Genomic DNA, 19,471 nt, shown 5'->3' on the forward strand with positions numbered 1-19,471 from the left:
CATGAAATTACGTCACATCAGGCATTTGAAAGACAATGCATAAAAAAATGATCCCACCAACATCAAAACAAAACATTTCTGTATTCTGAACATCAGAATATTAACCAAATCCATTGTCTGAACATCAAATGGAACTCATCAACGTTCTCAAACTGAACTCATCATTCAATAACATCTTTAAAACATGGATTTATTTTTAGATCGCTTGTGTATGTCATTTTCTTGTGTAGGGCTATGTAGTATTCTGTAGCCTAACTGGTGTATAACTTGGAATTTGGACTAATGAATCTCTGTAAACTTTCCCCAGTCAGAGTTGCAGAGTATTGAATTCCTTTGTTTTGTAGTAAACAGCTCTGGTTCGGAGATTACTGCTTGGACATCCGACTTGAAGTAGTATGTGATGTCCTTAACTTGGGGCCATGCAAATTAATTATTTACTTCAGCTGCTTGTTGCATTGCAACTGATTTCCATCTCCTCTCCCACAACCTTCAAAACTTGGCCGACAAATGGCTGGTAATCGTAATTGACTATTACGAACTTTCCGTTTAAGTCCTCTGGTGGTTTCACCATTGTGGATAGGCTGACTTCTGTTTCTACATTTTGCTTCTGAAAGTCCACCTCTGTTGGAGCATTGCACTTTTAAGGTTCCTTTGACAGCTGGCAAATCATTTGGAACGGCTTTATCAAATCGGTTAATCTCATCTTTAGCAATCCAGAAGTACTTTACACATGACTGCGTTTTCTCCAACATGGTGTAAGAGCTCCTTTGGGCTCTGGAGGTCACCGCCGTTTTTTGACAAACTCACCTGCACAACGTTTCACGGAACCACCAAACCCAACGGATGCACCTTTTCCGTGGGACTTTTCAGAAAAATTCCAGGTTACCTTTTTGAAACCCATGAGAAATGGCACCGTGCTCAGTAGGTAGAAATTATTTGCATTTCTATATTGTGTGACGGGGCCTTCACTCATGCAGTATAGTGTGGTCAGGGATGTTTTTTTCCCTTCATATTATCGAAGACGGGCTTCAGAACAGCCCACACGGCACGCTCGTCATGCCGAAGGGAATCTGAAATGGAGACATAGGATTGGCATTCCTGTGATGTGTACACAACACTTGTGTGTACAGTTGCCTGCTTACGGCTGCCCCCAAAATGAAAAGCCTGAACCTCTGTATGCAGCTTACACGCATAATTTTCTTAAAAAGTCCATGTGGATTACAACCTCGTGTTCTTTAAGTGTGTCTTTTAAGTTTCGGCACTGCTCAACTTGGTGCAGTCAGTTAAACTTAAATTTTGTCTGTGCCGTGCAGCCCTCTCCTTATTAGACAACGGCATCTACAATATAAAGATAATGTGCCTTGAAATACGTTAAAATGCCATAAAATTGTTTGAAATGCTAACATTCAGTATTCATTCAACAAGTAACTATGAATTGCATGATTAAATGTTGTAAACTAGTGAAAACATGGGATAACAAAGCTACTGTCATTCAGCATAATGGGAGACATTGTGGTATAACATTTTTAATTGTATTTTTTAATTTATCTGTTATTTTACCAGGTAAGTTGACTGAGAACACATTCTCATTTGCAGCATCGACCTAGGGAATAGTTACAGTGGAGAGGAGGGGGATGAATGAGCCAATTGTAACAATTGAAACTTTTGATGTGCTGAAGGACAAAAGTGTGATACTGAACAACGGATTTCAAACATAAACATATTTAACAGGAAGTTCCTTGGTCACCTATATAAAGTAATGACCTATAAAGATTATCCTTACTTTTCATATTTAATATAGCTTTTTATAAAATAATAACATTAAAAGTATGTTTTCTGTGTTGTTCTGAAGGACATGTGGATGTTACTAGAGGGTGAAAAGGTGAAATCATCAAATATTTCAGAGAGATTTACTCACCTCATCACTTTGATAGAGGGTCTTCAATGGGTATTATTTGTGATGTCACATGATTACCTTCATGTGATGTGCATGAAAATGGCATTTTACCTTTGCTATATTGATTGACATTGATGAAGTGCAGAAGTCTGGGCAAAGGCTATTCAAGTTTTTAAATATTTTTTTAGATGCAGTATGTCACCTATTATTCTATGTATTGTTGCAAACACTAGCACAATTATGCCATAGGTGTTCATTTATATTTTTAGGATGAACTTCTACCTTTTAAAAACACTTCTGTCATTAGAATTTTAACCCAAAAGGACATTTTGACACTTTAGAGGTCAATAACTCCCTTAATGTAATAGTTTGCAACACAAACATTTCTGGGTCAAAAGAAGGATAAGTGTTGAGTGATTTAATATTACATTTCTACATATTTATCTTTTTATGTTAAATGAATGGCCTTGGGACACCAAATTTAAACGTCTCGTCTTTGACCCTGATACTACAGCGCCTTGTTACAGGTAAGTAGCTAGAAATGGTAACACTGTGCCCTCTGAGACTCAAATCATCAGGCTGATGGCATTAGTTAATCTCTCAGATTAGTTAGTGAAAAAAACACTGTTCTAGACCTGCTGATGAATTCTTCCTGCCCCACCTTACCGGGAGGCTGATAAATTACTGAAGCTACTGGCTAAATTACAGTCATGCTAATGGAACCATACGTAGTCAAGCCCTTTGTCATGAAAAGGGGGAGCAGATGGTACAAAGCATGACACAGGATAAATCATCTCACACAATGAACACTAGACTGGAAAATGAGGGTTTGACGAACATCTACATAATTTATATTGCAGCAAATTCGGGAGGTAGCCCAGACTAGGACTTGAACCCAGGACCAGCAATTGTCAACCAGGGACTGCTTTACAGTTTTTCCCAAAATTGCACTTTCTCCATGACACTGTTAATTTATTTTGACACTAGACATGTACTTAACCTTACTATGCTCGAGCAACTCACCAATGCTTCACGTCCCCAAGACATGTCTCCGTACTATGGGGGACCAAGCCTTCTGCCCCCTTGCCCTCTCGCCTATGGAATGCTCTCCCTGAACATCTGAGAGCTGCTCCATCAATCAGAACTTTTAAAATGGGCCTTACAACATATTTATATAGACTGTCTTTCTTATAGTCCTACTCCTAAGTCCTAAGTCTTTTTAGCACCTATTCTACTACTGTACTTCTATTTCCTGTCTTGATTCTAAACGTTTTTACACTGAACAAAAATATACAAGCAACATGCAACAATTTCACAATTTTACTGAGATACAGTTCATATAAGGAAATCAGTTAATTGAAATGAATTCATTAGACCCTAATCTATGGATCTCACATGACTGGGAATACAGATATGCATCTGTTGGTCACGGACACATGCCCCTACTTTTTTTTTAAGGTATCAGAAAAACAGTATCTTATGTGACCAGCATTTGCTCCATGCAGCGTGACACATCTCCTTCGCATAGAGTTGATCAGGCTGTTGATTGTGGCCTGTGGAATGTTGTCCCACTCCTCTTCAATGGCTGTGCAAATTTGCTGGATATTGACGGGAACTGGAACACGCTGTCGTAAACGTCGATCCAGAGCATTCCAAACATACTCAATGGGTGACATGTCTGATGAGTATGCAGGCCATGGAAGAACTGGGACATTTTCAGCTTCCAGGAATTGTGTACAGATCCTTGCGACATTATCATGCTGAAAAATGATTTCATGGCAGCGGATGAATGGCACGACAATGGGTCTCAGGATCTCGTCACGGTATCTCTGTGCATTCAAAATGCCATTGATAAAATGTTATTGTGTTCATTGTCCTTAGCTTATGCCTGCCCATACTATAACCCCACCGCCACCATGGGGCACTCTGTTTACAATGTTGACATCAGCAAACCACTCGCCCACACAACGCCATAGATGCTGTCTGCCATCTGCCTGGTACAGTTGAAAACGGGATTGATCTGTGAGGAGCACACTTTTCCAGTGTGCCAGTGGCCATAAACGGTGAGAATTTGCCCACTAAAGTTGATTACGACGCCAAACTGCAGTCAGGTCAAGACCCTGGTGAGGACAATGAGCTTCCCTGAGATGGTTTCTGACAGTTTGTGTAGAAAAAAACTTGGTTGTGCAAACCAGTTTCATCCGCTTTCTGGGTGGCTGGTCTCAGATGATTCCGCAGGGGAAGAAGCCGGATGTGGATGTCCTGGGCTGGCGTGGTTATACATGGTCTGCAGTTGCGAGACCGGTTGGACATACTGCCAATTTCTTGTGTTGTGTGACAAAATGGCACCTTTTATTGTCCCCAGCACAAGTTGCACCTGTGTAATGGTCATCCTGTTTAATCAGCTTCTTGATATGCCACGCCTGTCAGGTGGATGGATTATCTTGGCAAAGGAGAAATGTTCACTAACAGGGATGTAAACAAATTTGTGCACAACATCTGGGAGAAATAAGCTCTGTGTGTATGGAACATTTCTGTGATCTTTTATTTCAGCTCATGACATGTTGCATTTATATTTATATATTTTATGTCATTTCTTTAAATCATTACTTACATTTTTGTCTATGTAGAGCATTGAGATATCACTGTAATGAAGTGTTATACAAATTAAATGTATTAAAATTATTTCATTCTGATTTGCAACACAAACTCAAGGATGCTATGTTGCAACACTAGCTGCTGAATACAACCACACCGCTCTGAAAACAAATACACATAATTACATATGAATCCCTTTCAAAGTGCCACTTGCCAAGTGGCAGCAGACCAGCCAGGCACTGATATTCCTACCTTGCAATCAGTTGAAGGACAGCTCTTTAAGCACTGCTCAGTGAGCTGTTGTACCTTCAAGTAGTGATCACTGGTCTAGTAGTGAAATGGAAGCCACGATGGCATAACCAATTGTGGAGATTGTTGTTGTTTGAAAGGGCTGTGATGGTATTTAGGAATGGAGAAGCCTTTCCTAGAACAAAGTAACTAAAGAAGCTACACATTTCTAAGGCGAATCCAATGATGATTTAGCATATGCCTGGTTTCTAAGCGTACATGATATGGTTAGCGTATATGCTACTGTAGGCCTATATTTTACAACTGGACATTCTGCAAATTTATATCACTTATATAACTGTTGATTTAGATGAATAATATATGATATATATGATATAATTATATTTAATATATAATAGATGACACACAGAAATGTAAAAATGCAAGGGTATATCTGTGTCCTAAATATTAATATGTATACAGTGAAAGGTTCAAGTAGGTGGTTGAGAGGAGCAGAGTGCAGTATTGAGGAGAGATGAGGTTACACATTCTCTCAGTTTACATTATCAAGTGCCAAATTGAAGTAAATCTGCCCATTTTCAATTTGATAACACAAGTACCCCCAGTGAGATCTACTGTACCATTAATAGAGTAATTTTAATCTTAATATATCATACTGTTGGGTTCTGAAAATCTGAAATATACTTATTCAGCTCACTGAGGCAGAGAGGGGAATGTATAACGTTTACATTCTGTCCGGATATATTATTGTTAGCCATCAAGGATCCTATGGGAGGAGAAGAGACACTCTGGTACAAGTCAACATGACAGCCGTAAGTTGGGGAGGAGTGAGTCAGGTCAGATGAGGTGAGGAAGAACAGATATCACTAAAGTTCTGTCGAGCAAAAGAGATGCATTGTCTTTTCAGATGTGTAGGAGGAGACTCAGTATAGGAGAAAGGATAAAATATCAGTGCTTGTGTGAATATGTCTTATGCCGCTGTATGACCCAATGGGTGAATAAACTTGGTTTAAGCTTTACTAATTGTCTGTGAAATTCTACAAGGTTAATTTAGAACCTAACAATACATTATATTCACGTTGACTTCCGATACTCTTTGCCATGTGGTATTATTTGCTGTTGGGATAAACTATTGCCAGGAAACCCTGTAACCAATTTAGAGCAAACACTTCACATGTGCATGTCGACTTGTCTGCACGCAGCTACACAAAATAATAATTATAGTCAATGTCAAGATGGATTACAGGCCTCCAATTCTAGACCAATGTCTCTGTCAACAAATGTATAGTAAACAAGGCTTCCTGCTTCCAGCACACGAGGACTTTACATTCATTCGAGACATGAGAAAATACAATAATACGGTCCAGAACTAATGAAGAAATAACTCTGCATACTTAATGTGTATACACACTTCAATGTTGTGTGGTATTTCTTTCTATCCACGTGACATCAATATAACATGGCCAACTACAGGCGAGTTCTTCATGTGAGTTCCCTTGAGATTCTCTGTGGACAGTAATGGCACAGACCACCCCAAACAGAAGACGTATGCGTGAAATCAATCCTTTGAAGGGCCATAACATTTAAAAATGGTGTCGTGGAGTCAATCAGAGCTTGGGTCCGAGAGCGGCATTTCCACTGTTAAGTAATTTTTTATTTTATTTTTTTATTTCACCTTTATTTAACCAGGTAGGCTAGTTGAGAACAAGTTCTCATTTACAACTGCGACCTGGCCAAGATAAAGCATAGCAGTGTGAACAGACAACAACACAGAGTTACACATGGAGTAAACAATAAACAAGTCAATAACACAGTAGAAAGAAAAAAATAGTCTATATACATTGTGTGCAAAAGGCATGAGGAGGTAGACAGACTCAACACAGAGGTGGCATCACAGGTCCCAGAGTGGTGTTGTGAAAAAAAAACAGTCTGGGGCCCATCGTTTTTCCTGATCTGGTAACCTATGCAGGTAAAACTATGGACATTATATAGTATGGCGTGACTAATCTGTTGTAAAAAGGTTTAAAATGGGCTATGATAGAACCAGAGTTTTTCTTATCAGGTTACATGGATTTGAGAAAACTCCTGGCCTTGGAGAGGATGAAAAAACTGTCAAACTGCAGCAACAGTACTTATATATATTTTTTAAAAGGACTAGGGGGTTTCCTATACAGACACAGAGAAAGCAACATGATTGGACAATAGAACTAACAGAGCTTGCTTTATGCAGATTGGCATAGTGTAGTCCTGACATATGCAACTGTAGGCCTAAAAAGAAATTGACTTACAGTCTATGTCAGCTATTGTTTTTATAGATTAATTCCAGTTAATACTTTTAGATTGAAAAAGGTAGGTAGCCTGGTCAGCCCAAGTTTGAATGTAAACCAAATGCAAACTTGTGCTGACAAAATGTTTCTTCATTCCGTTGATGCAGAGGTTCCATCTACTTTTATAGTACTCTAATTCTATAGGGTTGGTCTTTACCTCCTTGTTGTCTTTCAGGAGCAATGAGGCCTTCTTTTCCAGGTAAGCACTTTTCGTTTTGCTTTCTTTTATCTCAGCAGCATTGAATTCAAACGCCTTAGATGCTTTCGTGATCATGAGATTGTTCTGTTTGATTTGAGAGTTAATGTCCTCAAGTGTTTTGTCTTGCTTATCGAACCTGTCTTTAAGCATGTTATCTCCAAGTAATGTTGCATTTGAAATCTTGTGTACTTTTGGATCATTTTCATCTCCTTCCCCGGGTTTGCCTTTATCTTTGAGTTGTGGTCTTTAATGGGAGAAACGTGAGAGGAATCCCTGCATCTGTCTTTTGGTCCTGATGAGGAGGGGGTAGCCAGGACATAGTAGTGGTCAGATGCTTTTGCTCTGTAGCCTTAGCGTTGTTGCAATGGTTGTTGCTAGCTCCTTTGACACTAGCTTTCAGAGGACCGGATCCTGAGGAAAATGTTGACATTGACATTCTCTTCTAGGTCAGTAACCAACAGTATAGTGACTAATACATATTTTATATTTACAGTATTTTGAATTGAGTGAAGTTCAGGTTGTAAAAATAAATTGAGACTTCGCTAACTAGCTCTTTGAAGTTTGCGTGCTTAGGTCGTCATCTTGACGAAATACCCAATGCCGGAGGAAAGTGAAGAGAGCGCCTTGAGATTTGTGCGTTGCGTCCAGCATGCACGACCTGTGATTTCCGTGAATCTGATTGGTCAAGACACAGCAAAGAGCTTGCAGCAGCACTTCGACGTGAAGCACTCCAATGTGAAGGACAGAGAAATTGCGCTCGAGTTGTGAGTTGACAAATCATGAGGCAAAGAAATAAAAAACAACACTTTGGCCATCTTTTTAACTCTTTGCGACAATATATTTTATTAACCTAAATCAAAATTGCTACACATTTTCCGGCGGTCCTGTCACAACAGCTACACTGTCTACCAGTTGGAATCCAATGGTGTACACGCCCTGTGTAACACAAACATGCACACGGACACACACACATTGTGGCCACAAGTTGGCTAAACAAAATGTATCATCATCCTTTCAAAATTGCAATTGGATATTTTAGGTAGAATGTAAAAGTGTGAACTTACCTAGAAAAAGGATGGTTTGCTTCTTGGCGGCTTTGACCCTGGCACTCTCGTGTTTTGACTTGTCCTCAACTCCGTTGACCCCTCTTCCTATGGGCCCCATGGTTTTCTGAAGGACCAGGATCATGGCCCGACACATGACCCCCACGCTGACCAGCACCACCATGTACACAATGAACGCCACAAAGATACTGGCCCTGTACATTCCCCACTGGTTTCTCAGGTTGGTGCAGAACGTCAGGTTCTGGACGGGCATGATGGCTCGCTCTGGGACATAGCCCTCCATTCCTGTGACGAACAGCAGCGGGAGGGCTACGAACACGGACGTGACCCAGGCGAGAGCGATGAGACTTCCCGTTGTTCGCTCTCTGCCCAGGGCCTTGAAGCGGAACGGGTGGCAAATGGCAATGTAGCGTTCAAAGCTGAGCGTCGCCACATTCAAGATGGTGGCGTAACTGCAGGCCTCGAACAGGAAGTTGTAGATCTTGCAGGAAGCGTCACCCGAGGCTGAGGTAAAGGGGAACCACGTGGCACTGTAGAGCTCTACGGGCATTCCTATGAGGAGGACCAAAAGGTCGGAACATGCCAGGCTCACCATGTGGTCCGTCACATACTTTTGCAGGTAGCCATTCTGCCGCAGCACCTGTGTCACCCGAATGGTGATTCCATTACCCACGATGCCTGTGAGCAGGATGAGGCTGTACAGGACAGTGAGGAAGACTTTGATGGCATAGTTGGGCTCCAGCTCCTTCCAGTCTTTCTCCTCGGCTATCTCGGCCTCCCCCTCATTCATGGTTACTGAGTTTCGATTTCCAGATATAGATTTTTTCCTAGCGTATCAGTTCAGCAGGGCAGAGTCTGTAATAGAGCCCAGAGGAAATCCAAACAGCCAGGGAGAGATATATTTTTCAGAGATAAAATAATATATTTCTGACACCCTCGTCCAAAACCGTGGTTAACTCTAAAAGTAGATTAACTTAACACCTCTTTGTTTGACCTCTTTGTTGCCCAGATAAGCCATATCACAGAAGAATATTAGGATCCTATTAGACATACCAGAAACTTTCTTCCTCGTTTTAGCTTCTTTGAAACACACGGCTCAGCGTGGCAAGACTATCCATTACTGGCCTGAAGTCTGAGTTTTGTACCATCGACCGTCCGTACAGTTCTTCATCCAGAAAGTATTGGATTTACTCCTTTGCTTGTGCCATGCTTCAAGCTGCACCCTGACAGCAGGCACTGATTTTCTCCTATCTCCTCTCTCCTACGAGTTAAAAATTAAACTTCAGAGCAAGGGAGAGAGAGAGCACGGCCCTGTTCTGTTATCACTACTCAAGTGCAGTATGAACTCTGGCTAAACTTCAGGGACAAGGGTGATTGTGTGTAGGCGGGACCAAGGGTTACTACACATCACTTTAGTCTTACAGAGGTGTGGCCCTTCCCGAATATTATCAACTCCCATTTGGATTAATATAATACTTGCCAGAACTAAAAAATGTAACTTTGCTACATGGCACATTTATTCAAACACTATTCTTAGTTTTAATTTGTGTAAATAAGCCTATGTCAAAGTAATTTGTATACTCTGAAACTCTTCCACATGCTTTCTAAGAAAACAGAAGTGGTGAAATAACTTCACTGTGTAGGATGAATGTAACAAAAGACATACCGGTACATGGAAGTTCAAAAGTTTGAATGGAGGAAGTTGTATTGAAATTAGCCAGACATGACTGAATTAAAGTGCACACATTTTCTATTGAGGCCGTATCAAGTGCATATCATTTGACATTAACAATGAGCTGGCTCCAGACAGGAAGTAAATCAAACAAATACTAATACACTGATTTAAGACAGGAAAAGTGACTGTATCCATTCTATGAAAACTTGGCCTGCAATTCGCTCTGATTTCACATAAGCATATTCCACAACAATTTGAGGTGGGTAAAGTTATAAAGCAGGTTTTACAAATCTGATTAGAGCAGACTTGATTGGTTGAGTGCCAATCTCGGTATCCTCAAAAGCTCTCAGGCAGATAAAGCATGATAACCCAGGCCTATCTGCATGACAAAGCGTTGTCAGACAGGTGCACTCTCAACAGCGAAGCTAGCTAAATCAATTTGGTTTGTTTACAATAATTACCCTACCTCTTCATTTTCATCCCTTTTATATTTTCCTAATGATCTATCATTATGTTCTGTAATTGCCCTGATTGTAAATGTCTCTGTAAAACTGATATTTGAATGTTGTATAAGACGAGATGCTGACGTGCGTTTGACAAAACAGCTGAACTGAGTGCATGATGAATCACGAAAGAAATGTATCTCTGCAAGTAATGTACAATAGTACAATGGGCAGAACACAGAGAGACAGGTATGACATTTCCCAATGTCAGCTTATGAGGATAGGTGAGAGCTTTATCCTCTCATGAGCCTTTCACAATTATGGTCCAATTCCATTACTACAATTCATGCCAGCTGAATTTGGATATGGAATTTGTCCATGTAACTGCAATTATCTTCAATGACTAGACAGATTGGATCCAAACCAGAAATGTATTTGGAAGCCATATATTCAAGACAATCTGCTGATGTAATTTCACTGCTACCTTCTGTGTTCATCTTTTGTAGCTAGTAGAAATATACATTCTATAAACAGGAATGTGGTTTCTAATTAGTGTTGTCATAAACACCAAAGATCATACAATACAAGAGTTGATCTATTGTTTTTCCTCTGTACCAGTTTCTGACTCGTAAGTTGGTCTTAAAAGGTCTCTCAAATGTTTTTGGCAGGATTTCTTGGACATAAATTGATAATAGCTTATGGTGGGTCAATGCAATGATGTACAATAGATTACACTGTACATACTATACTAAAAACAACACTCATACTATCACTATTATTTGGGGAGGCAGGTAGCCTAGTGGTTAGAGTGTTGGACTAGTAGCCGGAAGGTTGCAAGATCAAATCCCCAATGTAAAAATCTGCTGTTCTGCCCCTGAACAAAGCAGTTAACCCACTGTTCCAAGGCCATAATTGAAAATAAGAATTTGTTCTTAACTGACTTGCCTAGTTAAATAAAGAAACAATTATATTAGTCTTTCAGGATGGAAAACCATTGTACAATTCAATTGTGTAGGCCATAGAGAAGTCTGAAAAATGTATACAACTGTTAAGAGATGGTGTTAGGTGGAGATCTGCTCCCCTGATTTGGCCTTTGGCCTTCTCAGGCCGAATTAAAAACACTATCTGGCCAAATGAACGACCATGAACATACTGCTATCTTCCAACCTAATCAGGGAGCGGAGCGGAAGAGGATTCACTGAATACAACACAACGTCTGAACTGTAAACCAGAAGTCGTTTAGCCTTGGGTCTTTTGTAGGTAGTTCTTTGACCAATAACAGAGATACAGAACAAAATTATAAAGTGTGAGCCAACCTTAGCTAACAAATCCTAGGTAACCTGAGCCCTACACTACAAATCATGTTTGAGGAGAACTTTGGTCAACTCTGAGTTCAACTCAGGATAACCAGTACCACGAAAGTGGCTCACCTTTAAGCCAGGTACATTTCTATGGTAACAAATCCTTCAGAACGATCCTGAATGAAGTGTCTGAGCCTAGAATTGAGGAAAAATGAAATCAGACTCCCTCCCTCTCGCAAAGATTGCGTCATCATCCCCTTCATTTGAGGAAGACGACTGATAAAATATTTTCTTGAATGTTTTTGTGTTAAAAAATAGTAATGTTAAAACACCTATCACATTACAAATGTAGTAATGACAGAATACATTTGAAACTTCACACACAGTAAAACTTTTGGATAACTAAATACAATGATTGCATATAGTTCGGAGTGGGAAAAAAGCTGCTTGTGTATTGATAAGCACACCAAAGACGACATTAACGATAAATAATCAAATAAAGACGGCACTTCTAAAAGCCTATTTCACATCAAAGCCCGCTGAACTCCCAAAATAACTTTTATTTTGACTTCAGCACAAATTAAAATGTGACACTCACCCGCCTATGGATTGATGTTCCAGCATTGTCTCAAAGAAGAGTTTGGCGTTTGACTCGCCATGTGCGAGAAGCACGTGCAGGTACAAGCTTGCTAGGGTTACCAGCAGGCAGACGAGCAATATCCACCTGCGTAGTATGGATGAGGCCTGAGCTGGAATGTTTAGCTAACTGAAGCTGGTTAGCTTTATAAGTAAATCTAGCTTGCTTCGTAGTGTACCACTCGGCCCTGTGGTGAGTACATGTTGTTTGAAGCACAGTAGACCAACATAGCTACAGAAAAGTGGCAGGTTTTGAAGCTGTGTGCTGGAAAGTCTTGGTAGTGCACAGTTAGGTCTGTGGTGCTAATTTGAATTTCATGGCTTTTTCAGCTTTTAACCAGCTTTAACTTTTTTTGTGATGTTATTGAAATAGGTTTAGATGTTAAGATAAAAATAGTAAAGTAGATGGCAAAAAAAAGGTATCTTAAAAAAGCACTATAGCATTCCTATAAGAAACTGTACGTTTTTTATAATACCCTATTGTTAGCAAAATAATATCATAGCATACTATAAGCTATGAAAATAATGTAGAATGATTATAGGAGTCTCTATAGTATGTATTTTTGACCTATAATGACTTCAAAATATCCAATAAGATTTCAATAGTATAAATGTTATGCAGCATCTCTATAGTATTCTTAATTTAAATAGCGTTCCTGTATTATTTTCCATATAATTCCACTGACGTTATTGAAAGAATTCCTACAGGCTATTCCTGTCGGGTTTGTTATAGTATTCTAATTGAAGTGATGAATATTATCCAAGAAAAAACATTTCCTGCAAGCAAAAAAAGAAAGCCAACCAATATTTATCTTAGTAAAAAACAGACAAGTAATATTCATGTTAATGTATTTAAAATTTTTAAAAAAAAATCTATTCCACTGAACATGTTAACCACATGTACAATACAATATAATAAGTGATGGCCTGGGGATGACCTGGGGTACCCACGGACCTGGGGTACCAATGTAAGAAATAACACGTAATAACACGTAAAAAAACAAAAAACTGGGCCTCCCGGGTGGCGCAGTGATTAAGGGCGCTGTACTGCAGCGCCAGCTGTGCCATCAGAGTCCCTGGGTTCGCGCCCAGGCTCTGTCGTAACCGGCCTCGACCGGGAGGTCCGTGGGGCGACGCACAATTGGCCTAGCGTCGTCCGGGTTGGAGGCGCGCTGTGTTAAGAAGCAGTACGGCTGGTTGGGTTGTGTATCGGAGGACGCATGACATTCAGCCTTCGTCTCTCCCGAGCCCGTACGGGAGTTGTAGCAATGAGACAAGATAGTAGCTACTACAACAATTGGATACCACGAAAATGGGGAGAAAAAGGGGTAAAAAATATATATTTTTAAAATGCATAGTTTCGCTAGGAACGCGAAGCGAGGCCATCTCTGTCGGCGCCGGAGTCAGTTCATCGGCGCCGGTGACTGTGATGGTTTGAGGGCCGGATAGGAAATTTAACTCATCTTACGATAAGTGCCATGGGATCTTTAATGACCTTTGAGTCAGGACACCCGTTTAACGTCCCATCCGAAAGACGGCACCCTACACAGGGTAGTGTCGCCAAAGTACCTGACACGCGACTAAATCCTCATTAAACTCTAAATAATCAGAGCCATGTTGATTGGGGTTTGTAAGTAGCTAACGTTAGCTGGAAACTAGACACTGAATACAAACACTGACAATGTACCATCTAGCTAACAAGTTAACTAGTTACTGTATCTAGCTAGCAGATATACAGCTAGTGTATACATACCAGTAACAGCATAGCTAAGCAATTGAACACCCCAAGCAGTAATATGGTTGTAGCTACATAAAAAATAAATCTAGTTTTCTAGAGATCACACCTAGCTAAGGCAATATAACAACAACAATACCTTAATATTCCTGCTTGACCTGGTCTGTCAAAGAAAAGTTTTCATCACGCATCCATTTTTTTATATGGTCCCCTTATCACTCGGACTGGAGGCATTTCTTACAAGGGTAAGCAAATTAACTAATTGTTGAAAACTGCTTGCATTATGTCAACTGCTAATGAAACGGATTCCGTAGCTAGCAATAAAAAGAACGTGCCGGCAGAGCATAAAAGGCGCCAAGCTCTACATAACTAAATTGTGCGCATGGGCTAAATAAAAAAAACTAGGCGCGAGCAAACAAAAAAAACCGGTTTACTCACAGTTTGCACTTTGCAGCAGAAGCAAAATGTCACCAAAAATTGTGGATTTAAAAAAAAGATGGGACATCAGAAATTGTTCCAGTGGAAAATATTGAAGAGTTTGATGGGACGTGCGACAATCGTCGTGGAAATATTCAGTCAATAATATTTTTCAAATACCGGAGCCTGTGAGTTCAAATGGACTGTTATTACAGAGTAATATAAGCCGAGCTGGTTCATGGAAACAACTGCCTTTCTAGCCTTGGCACACACTTTTTATACAGGTTTCATCCTTATGTCACACACATAGTAACTCCTCTTTATGTTAATGAATCATCCCCTCTGACATTTAGCCACCGTTATCTTTTAGCCTTGTGCTAATTTTAGTTTGGTTTCACATTAGGGCATGGAAGCTTTAGAGCCATAGCAATTAAACAAAAAATAAATAGACATGTTCACTCCCAAGACAGGTGCATGTCTAATGGTGCCTAATGACCTATTTACACATACAGAGTGCACTTATTCTGCTGACCACACATGTTCTGGAAAGTTCCCAATATGTGTAACCACAGCAACAGTAAATATTAGGCCATAGCACTAGTACAGAAATAAACAGTCATGTCCAGTACCCAGACAGGTGCATGTCTAATGGTGTCTAATAACCCAGACACACATATGGAGTGCACACATCCTGCTGACTTCTCTGAAATGTATAATGGACACATATGTACTGGAAAATTTCCAATACAATTTGAAAGAATGTATTGTTAATTGGCAGCGTGCGGGGAAGAGATATCCCGCGTTTGTCATGGCTCTGGATGGTAAGCTAACTAGCTAGCTAACATTACCCAGATAATGACACAGTATAACGTAGCTAGCTAACAATTTATGGTTAATGTTATCAATTAATATACATTAATATATGGTTAATGTTATTAATCGTTAATGTTATCAAAAGTTATACCGCCAAGACATTGGTTATAACAATAACAACTAATGTAGCTAACGTTAGCTAGCTAAGGAGCTAGTTATCACTTAAGTACACTAGTATGTGTAGGTAGCATGCTAACCACTGGCTAGTTAGCTGTTCGGCAGGCCGATCCACCGGCTTACTAGCTGCTAGCTTACTAGCTGCTGATGCATAAAGTTGATGCATTAAAGGTGAATTTAACCCTGTCTCATCTACTTAATACTAATCACTAATATTAGCATAACACTTTGTGTCATAAAAATCTGATTTCTCTTCAACACAACCAAATACATTTAAAAAATATATTTCTGTGGTTAATAATTGTCTGAAACATCTCCAATCATTGAGACTAAAAAACACCACAAATAGTGTAAATTGCTGGTCTTTAAAATATCTATATGTTGCCTATTCATGTCTAAATTTGTAAGCTTTACAAAGAATCTTTGTCCTTCCAGGCCAGACCTCAAAGTGACACAGAGAGTGAGGACCTCACCTTAGTTGCAAAACAGAATATGCAAATATAGCTAACCATGAAAACTTTCAAATAAGTGAGCTCAAAAGAGAAAATGCAGCACTCAGACAATCTCTCTCTGTGATTGAAGGTAAGCATTCCTGTGGATGCTCCCACAGAATATTCTCACCCTGCATGCAAGTCCAGGTTTAGTTTGGTATATACAGTGCCTTGCGAAAGTATTCGGCCCCCTTGAACTTTGCGACCTTTTTCCACATTTCAGGCTTCAAACATAAAGATATAAAACTGTATTTTTTTGTGAACAATCAACAACAAGTGGGACACAATCATGAAGTGGAACGACATTTATTGGATATTTCAAACTTTTTTAACAAGTCAAAAACTGAAAAATTGTCAGTGCAAAATTATTCAGCCCCTTTAAGTTAATACTTTGTAGCGCCACCTTTTGCTGCGATTACAGCTGTAAGTCGCTTGGGGTATGTCTCTATCAGTTTTGCACATCGAGAGACTGAAATGTTTTCCCATTCCTCCTTGCAAAACAGCTCGAGCTCAGTGAGGTTGGATGGAGAGCATTTGTGAACAGCAGTTTTCAGTTCTTTCCACAGATTCTCGATTGGATTCAGGTCTGGACTTTGACTTGGCCATTCTAACACCTGGATATGTTTATTTTTGAACCATTCCATTGTAGATTTTGCTTTATGTTTTGGATCATTGTCTTGTTGGAAGACAAATCTCCGTCCCAGTCTCAGGTCTTTTGCAGACTCCATCAGGTTCTTCCAGAATGGTCCTGTATTTGGCTCCATCCATCTTCCCATCAATTTTAACCATCTTCCCTGTCCCTGCTGAAGAAAAGCAGGCCCAAACAATGATGCTGCCACCACCATGTTTGACAGTGGGGATGGTGTGTTCAGGGTGATGAGCTGTGTTGCTTTTACGCCAAACATAACGTTTTGCATTGTTGCCAAAAAGTTCAATTTTGGTTTCATCTGACCAGAGCACCTTCTTCCACATGTTTGGTGTGTCTCCCAGGTGGCTTGTGGCAAACTTTAAACGACACTTTTTATGGATATCTTTAAGAAATGGCTTTCTTCTTGCCACTCTTCCATAAAGGCCAGATTGTGCAATATACGACTGATTGTTGTCCTATGGACAGTCTCCCACCTCAGCTGTAGATCTCTGCAGATCATCCAGAGTGATCATGGGCCTCTTGGCTGCATCTCTGATCAGTCTTCTCCTTGTATGAGCTGAAAGTTTAGAGGGACGGCCAGGTCTTGGTAGATTTGCAGTGGTCTGATACTCCTTCCATTTCAATATTATCGCTTGCACAGTGCTCCTTGGGATGTTTAACGCTTGGGAAATCTTTTTGTATCCAAATCCGGCTTTAAACTTCTTCACAACAGTATCTCGGACCTGCCTGGTGTGTTCCTTGTTCTTCATGATGCTCTCTGCGCTTTTAACTGACCTCTGAGACTATCACAGTGCAGGTGCATTTATACGGAGACTTGATTACACACAGGTGGATTGTATTTATCATCATTAGTCATTTAGGTCAACATTGGATCATTCAGAGATCCTCACTGAACTTCTGGAGAGAGTTTGCTGCACTGAAAGTAAAGGGGCTGAATAATTTTGCACGGCCAATTTTTCAGTTTTTGATTTGTTAAAAAAAGTTTGAAATATCCAATAAATGTCGTTCCACTTCATGATTGTGTCCCACTTGTTGTTGATTCTTCACAAAAAAATACAGTTTTATATCTTTATGTTTGAAGCCTGAAATGTGGCAAAAGGTCGCAAAGTTCAAGGGGGCCGAATACTTTCGCAAGGCACTGTATCCATAGATGTCAAATCAAAGTTGATTCGTCATGTGCGCTGAATACAACAGAATACAACACCTTACAGTGAAATGCTTACTTACAGGCTCTAACCAATAGTGCAAAAAAGGTAGTTGGTGAAAAATAGGTAGGTAAAAAATAAAAATAAAAAAAATAAAAAGGCAGGCTATATACAGTAGTGAGGCTATAAAAGTAGCGAGGCTACCTACAGACACCGGTTAGTCAGGCTGATTGATGTAGTATGTACATATGGTTAAAGTGACTATGCATATATGATGAACAGAGAGTAGCAGCAGAGTAAAAAGAGGGTTGGGGGGTGGGGGCACACATTGCAAATAGTACGGGTAGCCATTTGATTACCTGTTCAGGAGTATTATGGCTTGGGGGTAAAGACTGTTGAGAAGCCTTTTTGTCTTACACTTGGCACTCCGGTACCGCTTGCCATGCGGTAGTAGAGAGAACAGTCTATGACTGGGGTGGCTGGGGTCTTTGACAATTTTTAGGGCCTTCCTCTGACACCGCCTGGTGTAGAGGTCCTGGATGGCAGGCAGCTTAGCCCCAGTGACGTACTGGGCCGTACACACTGCCCTCTGAAGTGCCTTGTACGGCAGTGGCCGAGCCATTGTTGTACCAGGCAGAGATGCAACATGCTCTCGATGTTGCAGCTGTAGAACCTTTTGAGGATCTCAGGACCCATGCCAAATGTTTTTAGTTTCATGAGGGGGAATAGGCTTTGTCGTGCCCTTTTCACGACTGTCTTTGTGTTTGGACCAATCTAGTTTGTTGTTGATGTGGACACCAAGGAATTTGAAGCTCTCAACCTGCTCCACTACAGCCCCGTCGATGAGAATGGGGGAGTGCTCGGTCCTCATTTTCCTGTAGTCCACAATCATCTCCTTAGTCTTGGTGACGTTGAGGGATAGGTTGTTATTCTGGCACCACCCGGCCAGGTCTCTGACTTCCGCCTTATAGGCTGTCTCGTCGTTGATCAGGCCTACCACTGTTGTGTCGTTTGCAAACTGTGATACTGTGATTAGGTTCAGTTGTATCTGTGAGTAGGTGCAGTTGTAGTGTCTACCAATTGATAGTTGAATGCATATTACATGCAAGTGTAATGATAGCACATTATGTTCTATATTTTCAGAGTTGCCAGGTTTGCTCCACGAGGTGAAAAACCTAAAGAGGGAGAGAATGAGGCACACAACTTCAAAGGGTGTCTGTGTGTTTGGTTTATGCATGATGACCAGAATGAGGAGTAGAGATTGGGAGTAGGAAAGATGAAAGGTGGTGGTTGAATGAATCCCTATTCACTTTCTCGAACTGTCTGTCATATTGTGTGTTCCCAGACATCATGGCTAGTGGAACCACACCCATCTCCAAAAATCACATTGGTGAGAGAAGAAACACAGTTTCTAACCGTGAGTGTGTTTGGTTTAAGCATGATGATCAGAAATATGAGGAGTAGAGATTGAGAGTAAAAAATATGATTAGAAGTTGGAAGGTGGTGGTTGAATGAATCTGTATTAAATCTCTTTAACTGTCTGTCATACTGTGTATTCCCAGACATCATGGCTGGTGGATCTACACCCTTCATCCAAACCCCAAAAGCAGCACTCCAAGACATAGCCGTCACAACCCTACGAGACAGCATGGTAG

General features: G+C 40.4%; 1 protein-coding gene and 1 long non-coding RNA gene across 4 annotated transcripts in view; both read right to left on the reverse strand.

Moving 5' to 3' along the window:
• Positions 1–9,676, reverse strand: part of LOC110519987 (G protein-coupled receptor 39) — a 56,826-nt gene extending 47,150 nt beyond the window's left edge. For both annotated transcript variants that reach the window (XM_090229563.1, XM_090229564.1), the window contains exons 1-2: positions 9,388–9,676; positions 8,335–9,189 (exon numbers count right to left, since the gene is read on the reverse strand). In XM_090229563.1, the coding sequence (XP_090085689.1) occupies positions 8,335–9,124 (790 nt within the window). In that variant the 5' untranslated portion in view covers positions 9,125–9,189; positions 9,388–9,676. The remainder of the gene's footprint in view (positions 1–8,334; positions 9,190–9,387) is intronic.
• The window catches only part of LOC149984610 (uncharacterized), a 755,830-nt gene that overhangs the window by 562,081 nt on the left and 174,278 nt on the right, over positions 1–19,471 (reverse strand). The window lies entirely within an intron of this gene.

The sequence above is a fragment of the Oncorhynchus mykiss genome, chromosome 3 (assembly GCF_057628025.1).
Source record: "Oncorhynchus mykiss isolate SJ-2025 chromosome 3, ASM5762802v1, whole genome shotgun sequence".
Taxonomy (NCBI): domain Eukaryota; kingdom Metazoa; phylum Chordata; class Actinopteri; order Salmoniformes; family Salmonidae; genus Oncorhynchus; species Oncorhynchus mykiss.